Raw genomic sequence first — 8,825 nt, 5'->3', positions numbered from 1 at the left:
GTGGTCTGTCTATCTGTGTTGGCCCTGTGATGAGGTGGCGACTTGTCCAGGGTGTAAACGCCTTCCGCCCGAATGCAGCTGCGATAGGCTCCAGCGCTTCCGCAACCCCAAAAGGGACGAGCGGTAGAAAATGGATGGATGGATGAATCGATACTGAAATATTGATAGAGCCAATACCACATCCTATTGCTGTAATATCAACCCATCCATCCATCCATTATCTACCGCTCGTCCCTTTTGGGGTCGGGAGGGGCGCAGGAGCCTATGTCAGCTGCATTCCGGCGGAAGGCAGTGTTCTTTCTGGACAAGACGCTACCTCATCGCAGGGCCAACACAGAGAGACAGACAACATTTACACACTAGGGCCAATTTAGTGTTGCCAATCAACCTATCCCCAGGTGCATGTCTTTGGAGGTGGGAGGAAGCCGGAGTACCCGGAGGGAACTCACGCAGTCACGGGGAGGACATGCAAACTCCACACAGAAAGATCCCGAGCGCAGAATCGAACCCATGACTACTCAGGACCTTCGTATTGTGAGGCACATGCACTAACCCCTGTGCCTCCATGCTGCCCCTAATATCCATCCATCCATCCATTTTCCTACCGCTTATTCCCTTTTTTGGGGTCGCTGGTGCCTATCTCAGTTACAATCGGGCGGAAGGCGTTGTACACCCTGGACAAGTCGCCACCTCATCGCAGGCCCCTAATATCGATCCCCTCAATTAAAATATTGATACGCTTGATACATTAGTTCAGGGGTGTACAGAATTTCTCCACCAAGGGGCCGCATACTAAAACAAAGTACCCTATACTTTTTTTTTCAAAACAGATGTGTCAGCTTTCTATTATAAGTGTATTAATATTAATTATTCGAACATTTCAGCTTTTTCCGGTAAAACACATTTATTTAGACATAATTTAATTAACTGCATTCTTCAAACGTTACATAATACGCCATTCTTGATAAAGCAAATGGCTTTTTTGGTCCATCCTTAACACGGATCTACTTCTCAGCTTCTAGTTTCAGCGCTAACCAGGACTCTCTGTGCAGTCGCTCATTCAATTCCACCTCTTGAGCACTGGGTGGCGTTGTTGATTGCATATGTGCAGGCAGGCGCGCGAATTCCTCTTCATTAACGTCAAAGTTCGCCATCTTTGAGTCCAAAATCCACCAGTGGCCGGCAAAGCCTACATCCATGACCCGCCCGGGTAAGTTCCTCCAAAGTACGGACAAACTGGAACACTGAGCTTCATAGAGTGTGCTGTCAGGGTCGTGGTCGGCAAAATAAACCAGAGATAGTAATCCCAGGTTGATGTGCCGCAGACGGCCCTCATTGCGGAGCTTAAGCAGATTTTGCACATGTTTATCGGAGTTTCCACTGCGGATCCATGACGACAGCAGACCCAGCTGACCGGAGCGCTCCAGCAGAGCGGCGTCAAAGGAAGATTTATCGGGTTTGGAGAAGAAACAAGCGAATGCTCCCCCGAGCAGAGAGGCGTACACTGAGGCTTTGACCGGACGCTCGTACATGCCAACAACCATTTCCCGGCAAGCTTCTTTGTAGTCAGAGGCCAGACTGCGACTCCAAACACCTAAACCACAGGAAAAAATGCAGGTCAACAAGAGTCCTCTGTGGCACAATCCAAAACAGGGCTTGTGGAATCAACAAATATATTTCATTCAGTTTATTGGCCACCAAATTCTTTATCAGGGGAGAATCGAGAATAATTTCACAGTGTTGATCTCTGATTAATCCATGTGTGTATAAGGGTGAAATACAAACATACAAATACATTTCATAGTCTGTTGCAGGATTGTCTCGATACCAAAACGTTGGCACCAATACCAAAATGTATTTAGACACATTGATACTTTTCAAATTAAAGTGAAACATTACATTATTGGCTTAATTTTAACATACAATCTTATGATACATTAAACATGTTTTTTATTGGAATCAAATAAGACTTTTGTCATTATATAACAGTGAACATACTAGACAACTTCTCTTTTAGTAGTAAGTAAGCAAACGAAAGCTCCTAATTTGAGTGCTGACATATGCATATAACATATTGTGTCATTTATCATATTTTGTCAAAATTATAAAGGATGAGCTGTAAAAAGTGATTATTAATCTGCTGATTTTATGTGTTCTCTACGCTTCTGTTCAAATGTAAACTGCAAAAAGTCAGTGTTCAAAAACAAGAATACAAAATACAAAAATTAGGGGTATTTTATTTTAACTAAACAAAATTTAGCCCGTCCAGACTTTCCAAAACAAGTAAAATTAGCTAACCTCAATGAACCTAAAAATACCTTAAAATAAGTATATTCTCACTACATTTGAAAAAAATTGGCTTTCATGGCTTTCTCAGCCAAAAAGGTTCCCGACCCCTGCACTAGAAGAAACACAAAACATGCTAAATAATGTTCTAACAGTGTGTCTATTTAAAAAAAATAAGTTAGTCAAAATAAATGTGTGTGTAAGTCGTATTTGTCAACCTTGAGACCTCCGAATTCGGGAGAAGAAGGGAGTTTGAGGTGGGCGGGGTAGGGTTGAGATGGGCAGGGTCGAGGGGGCAGAGTTTGGTGGTACCGCGCGTGTATTTTGCAGCATCCTGGAAGAGTTAGTGCTGCAATGGGTTCTGGGTATTTGTTTTGTTGTGTTTATGTTGTGTTACGATGCGGATGTTCTCCCGAAGTGTGTGTGTCATTCTTGTTTGGTGTGGGCTCACAGTGTGGCACATATTTGTAACAGTGTTAAAGTTGCTTATACGGCCACCCTCAGTGTGACCTGTATGGCTGTTGATCAAGTATGCCTTGCATTCACTCATGTGCGTGAGAAAGCCGCTTGTAGGGTGTTTTTGTGCCGGCATGCTGTGAATACGGAGAAAAAGCAGACGTGACGACAGGTTGTAGAGGACGCTAATAGCAGTGCCTTTAAGGCAGGGGTCGGGAACCTTTTTGGCTGAGAGAGCCAAGAAGCCAAATATTTTAAAATGTATTTCTGTGAGAGCCATATAATATATTTTTTAATACTGAACACAAATAAACCCCTGCATTTTTAAGTAAGAGCAACATTTCTAGACTACAATTGGTCTCTTATTCTTTGTAATAACATTGTTATTCTGAAGCTAACTGTGGAGGGGGGCGTGGCCTACGGGCCTGCAGCAAAGCGGGGTGTTGCCAGGATCAGCCACGAAATCAGCGACAGGTGCGTAGATGGCCCATCTGGGCCTTGTTATCTAATCACCTGCCGCTCGGTTATAAGCAGCCGGGAGGAGAGACGGGGTTGGAGCTGAAGCCAAAGCACAAGCGAGGAAGAAAGACAAAAACTAAGAGACTTATTGAAAAATAAAACAATATTGTAAGGCTCTCATGTCGGTGCTTGGTGGTCTGAAGAACCCCCAGGAGGGCAAGCCTCACACTAACCAATAGTAAATAAATAACTTCCTACCATTAACGCAACTTCTTAAACAGGTGCGGTAGAAAACGGATGGATGGATTAAAAATACATGAAAATCTTTTATATTTATTTATATTATTTTAACACTGTGATTACAAGTGGAATTATTAATTACTTATCGTGTTAAGCAATGTCAGCTAAGATTTATCCGAGAGCCAGATGCAGTCATCAAAAGAGCCGCATCTGGCTCTCGAGCCATAGGTTCCCTACCCCTGCTTTAAGGCATGCACCCAAAAATGTCGTCCGGGGGAAATCGGGAGAAATTCGGGAGAACGATACCCCGGGAGGTTTTCGGGAGGGGCACTGTAATTCGGGAGTCTCCCGGGAAAATCGGGAGGGTTGGCAAGTATGTAAAAAGTCCCTTTTGAGCACATTGAACAATATCAGGATAATAAATATAACAGTGATCATTTTTGGTCACGATTGTCGTGGCTTGACATTGTCATATATCCGTCTGTACTCTGGTTTAAGTAATGCTGCAAAATATAATCAGCAGCAGTACACAAACAATGACAGCTAGCTTTTATTTATTTAAATGAAACATATATGATCATGTATAATGTTTATGTCTGCTTATTATTTGAATCATTTCCGTGTTTAAGGCGTTTGCGACTGTCCAAAAAGGGAATAAGCGGTAGAAAATGGATGGATGGACCACTGTACTGTTGAATATGAAAAACCGAACAAGGATAACAAGACATTTTTTTTCCAAATAGACCGTGTTAGACATCAAAAAATATTTTAAGATTTTTTTTAAGCGTACTAAAATTTTATTTTATATATATATATATATATATATATATATATATATATATATATATATATGGCTGTTTATTAAAGGCCTACTGAAACCTACTAATACCTGCCACGCAGTCGGATAGTTTATATATCAATGATGAAATATTAACATTGCAACACATGCCAATACGGCCTTTTTAGTTTAATAAATTGCAATTTTAAACTTCCCGCAAAGTTTTCTGTTGAAAACGTCGCGGAATGATGACGCTTATGTTGACGCGTGCTCGTGACGTTATTGGTTGGAGCGGACATTTTATCCCAGCACCACTCACGGCTAAAAGTTGTGCGAATTATTCGCATAATTACACAGTATTTTGGACATTTGTGTTGCTGAATCTTTTGCAATTTGTTCAATTAATAATGGAGACTATAAAGAAGAATGCTGTCGGTGGAAAGCGGTGGTTTGCAGATGCCTTTAGCAACCACAACACAGCCGGTGTTTCTTTGTTTGTTGTGAACACTTTAATATGGAACAGAGTGGTCAAGCGAACATGTTTCCCTACCAAATGTGTCTAATAACGTCTGAATCGCTCCCACTACCGTCGCCTTTTTTTGTTCTTCTAGTGCTTCACTCTAACTTTCCTCATCCGCAAATCTTTCATCCTCGCTCAAATTAATGGGGAAATTGTCGCTGTCTTGGTCCGAATCGCTCTTGCTGCTGGTGGCTATGATTGTAAACAATGTGAGGAGCTCCACAACCCGTGACGTCACGAGCACATCGTCTGCTACTTCCGGTAAAGGCAAGGCTTTTTTATTAGCGACCAAAAGTTGCGAACTTTATCGTTGATGTTCTCTACTAAATCCTTTCAGCAAAAATATGAAAATATCGCAAAATGATCAAGTATGACACATACAATGGACCTGCTATCCCCGTTTAAATAAGAACATCTCATTTCAGTAGGCCTTTAAGCAGGTTTACACACACATCTGTAAGGCGACTACGAGCACTTCCTCACCTGCTTTGCTAGTTTTCAGTTTTTCCCAACGACTTTTTGAGTGAGGTAGGCTTGCAGTCTCTTTCGCAGCGCAAAACATCCTCTTGCTTATCAGGCGTGACGCCATGTCTGGTGTAAATGTGTTTAAAAGTTAGTGTAAATGTGTTTTAATGGTAGTCAACGCGGTAAGTCAGAGCGGCACAACCCAGACTGCGCGTGCGCACTCCAGCAGCCATTTTGGAAACATTTACGGTACGTCGTTGGGGACAAAACACCTTACCATTCCAAAGTTCGCGTATGTGGGTAATCGATACCTCCCTGCGAAAGATTGGCGACTTGTCCAGGGTATACGCCGCCTTCCGCCCGATTGTAGCTTGGATAGGCACCAGCGCCCCCCGCGACCCCAAAGGGAATAAACTGTAGAAAATTGATGGATGGGTATCGATACCTTCCATCCATCCATCCAATGTTTCTACCGCTTGTCCCTTTAGGGATCGCGGGCGGGTGCTAGAGCCTATCTCAGCACTTGGTATTTTAAATACATTCATTCTTTATTTAGTTTATTTCAAACATGAACACACTTACAATATAATACATCACTCAGTTTAATCATTTCCATCCATCTTCTTCCGCTTATCCGAGGTCGGGTCGCGGGGGCAGTAGCCTAAGCCGGGAAGCTTGCCTCCTTTCATCATTTCACTTAACATCATGTCCGAAAAGGAGTAAGAAGAAGCAAAATCATTTAATCCTACCCCTTTTCCACTTCAGAGAGTTTACAAATATGTAAAATAATTTACTGACCTTTTTAATAATAACATCTGTGAATACTAATTCACAACAGTTTTGTAATATGTAATCAATTAATTCAGTCATTATTAACATACTGAGAAGCACAATATCTTATTTTCAATAAGGTTGAAAGTATTTCTCATAATTCTTCTTTTTTGTACTTTGTAAGCACTATTAATTTGAACAATCTCTTAAACTGGATCATATCAGTACAATTTTTAACTTCTTTACTTAATCCATTCCTTAATGTAATTCCACTTACTGATATGCTAAAGGTTTTAAGTGTTGTATGTGCATACAAATGTTTTAAATTAGATTGTCCTATAAGGTTATATTTCTCCTCTTTAGTTGAGATGAATTGTTGTACATATTCTTCATGGTAGCGGGTTATAATTTGCTTTGTACATCATTTTAGCTGTTTGCAATTTTACCAAATCATCGAACTTTAATATTTTTCACTCAATAAATAACGGGTTTGTATGTTCTCTATATCCAACATTATGTATTATTTCTAATTGATCTTTTTTGTAGCAGTTAATGAATGCAACGCACATTTGTAGTTATTTCCCCATATTTCTGCACAATAACTCAGATATGGTAACTAACACTAGCGAGCAGTGGAGAATATGAAGTGATTTTTGGCCCAGGACGTATTTTGCTCATTATCCATGAAGTTACTCCTATTATATGGACCTGTCACTCAAATATATGTAAAACCCTAAAATATGTGTATGTATTAAAAAGGAACAACGTTCATCATTTAAATCTGTCTTTGTTCTTACGTTGTATGTGTGCATCTTTTGGTCTGGAAAAATGTCACATAATGTGGAAAAATATAAGCTTATTTATAATCAAAATAATTGTAAATTGAGTATGAAACGCATCATAAGCATGCAATCAATGAATGCACCCCTTATAATTCTCTTTATTAGAAAATGCAACATCATAGATTATGCATGGATACACAATGTTTTGGCAGTACAGTATTTACAAAGTGTGTTGAATGGAGGTTAATGTGTGTCTTTTTTAAAAATGTGCGTTAATTAACGCTGGTAATTTCACTGAATAAAACATTGTGAGCACAGTTTGCATGTCTAAAATTTCAGTTTGTTAAAACAGTGTTTCAAAATCCAGTCCAGAAATATTCGTTGCTTCAAAATTCAAGAATACCATGAATTGATTAACGTGGACCCCGACTTAAACAAGTCGGGTGTTACCATTTAGTGGTCAATTGTACGGAATATGTACTGAACTGTGCAATCTACTAATACAAGTTTCAATCAATCAATCAGGGTCCTGGACAATATTCATGACAAATGTGTGCTTTGTTTTAAAGATGTGATATTTGGTTTTACACTATGTGAACAAAAATTTGAAAATAAATTTTACCTTTGCAACCTCATTATTCTATTGGCTAAGTTTTATATTCATAAATGTAAGTTCCTCAATACCCGACCTGTCTTTTGTGCCTTTAAAAAAGATTTAGAACTCTACATTAAAACGCTCTCTACCTCTAACAACAAAAAAAGCTGTGAAAACGATGATGCTGTGTTCCAAATTTAAGTTATTTACTGAAATTGAGCGAGCCTATGGCTTGCACTTTGTTTATATATATATATATTATATATATATATATATATATATATATATATATAAACTGTATATATTTGTATTCTATTTTAGTTACTTTAGATTTACTTATTTTGTTTCTCGTCTGTTTGTAGATGTTGAAAATTATAAATAAAAGTAAAAAAAAAAAAAATCTAATCAAGAGGGTGTCTGTTACGTGACCCACATCACATGACTGCAAACTGGACACCTCATTGGCTGGTTCAGAGACTTTTTCCCAGAAGTGGTCTTGATAATAACAATAATAATAATAGATTTTATTTGTAAAAGCTCTTTACATTGAGCAAACAACCTCAATGTGCTATGGTGTATTTAAAAAAACAAAACAAAAAAAAAACAACACTTTAACCACAAATAGCTGCCCCCAACAAGTAAAATAAATAGTAAAACAAATAAAATTAAAAACTACAACAGCATAATAGCTAGAACTAGCACACATATATCTATTTAAAAAAAAAAAAAAAAAAAAGAACCTTGAGTGTTAAAGCAACAAATATTTCTGCATTACATGATTTAGACTAAAAGTAAATTTTAAATCAATGGAATTCAACAAACGACATTTTTAAACACATTGTTTTATTCAGTAAAACTGTTTGCATAATTCAAACGGCGTTCGGAAAAAAAAATATTTCATAGTTCAAACACAAATTAACCTTCATAGTTTTTGTCCAGATTTGTTTGACCCAGAGAAGAGTCATCCTGGATTTGACGTACTGTGACTGTACTTTAACAATGTGGGTAGAGAATAACTTTTCCACAGACCTTAATTGCAGCTGCCAGAAGCTTCTGGAAGAAGAGCAATAAGCTCCTTTTGGGTTCCCTTCTGCCTCATACAGTACTGTCGGCCTCCGCCATGGAACCAAGTCAGCAATACTGAATGAGTGCAACATTTCCTAGTGATAGCAAACAGAGTGTGGAAAGTTACAATGTACAATCAAAGCTTCTGCAAGTACTGGCGACAGAGGGACCGCAACATTAAAACATAAATTAAATTTGAACACGAGCACATTTTATTTCTTACTTTTTTTGATGACCGTTGTGGCTCACACTTGCCTACCTTAGTCATGGTCGTACAGGGAGTGTCCAAAGTGCGGCCAGGGGGGCCATTTGCAGACCACCGCTCGAATTACGTTGGACTGCCGCGTATTTGCCGAAATAAAATAAACAAAACTGTAAACATGCAAAGAAAAAAAAAAAAGAGCAAAA

General features: G+C 38.9%; 1 protein-coding gene across 1 annotated transcript; it reads right to left on the bottom strand.

The window, feature by feature from the left end:
* Positions 1 to 878: 878 nt before the first annotated feature.
* timm29 (translocase of inner mitochondrial membrane 29) lies at positions 879 to 5,439 on the bottom strand. The gene is made up of 2 exons (XM_061885296.1): positions 5,223 to 5,439; positions 879 to 1,594 (listed from the first exon to the last, which is right to left on the bottom strand). The coding sequence occupies exons 1-2, from the start codon at positions 5,326 to 5,328 to the stop codon at positions 1,005 to 1,007; spliced, it is 696 nt and encodes a 231-aa protein (XP_061741280.1). The 5' UTR covers positions 5,329 to 5,439; the 3' UTR covers positions 879 to 1,004.
* Positions 5,440 to 8,825: the final 3,386 nt, after the last annotated feature.

Source organism: Nerophis ophidion, linkage group LG23, assembly GCF_033978795.1.
Source record: "Nerophis ophidion isolate RoL-2023_Sa linkage group LG23, RoL_Noph_v1.0, whole genome shotgun sequence".
In the NCBI taxonomy this organism is placed as follows: domain Eukaryota; kingdom Metazoa; phylum Chordata; class Actinopteri; order Syngnathiformes; family Syngnathidae; genus Nerophis; species Nerophis ophidion.
Note: the sequence above shows the minus strand (reverse complement) of the source record. Positions and strands in the feature narration are given on the sequence as shown.

Coding starts and splice junctions, on each gene's coding strand:
- timm29 (XM_061885296.1), bottom strand. CDS start 5,328: ATGGCGTCACGCCTGATAAGCAAGAGGATGTTTTGCGCTGCGAAAGAG. Junction 1,595..5,222: donor ACTGAAAACTAGCAAAGCAG/GTGAGGAAGTGC, acceptor CCTGTGGTTTAG/GTGTTTGGAGTCGCAGTCTG.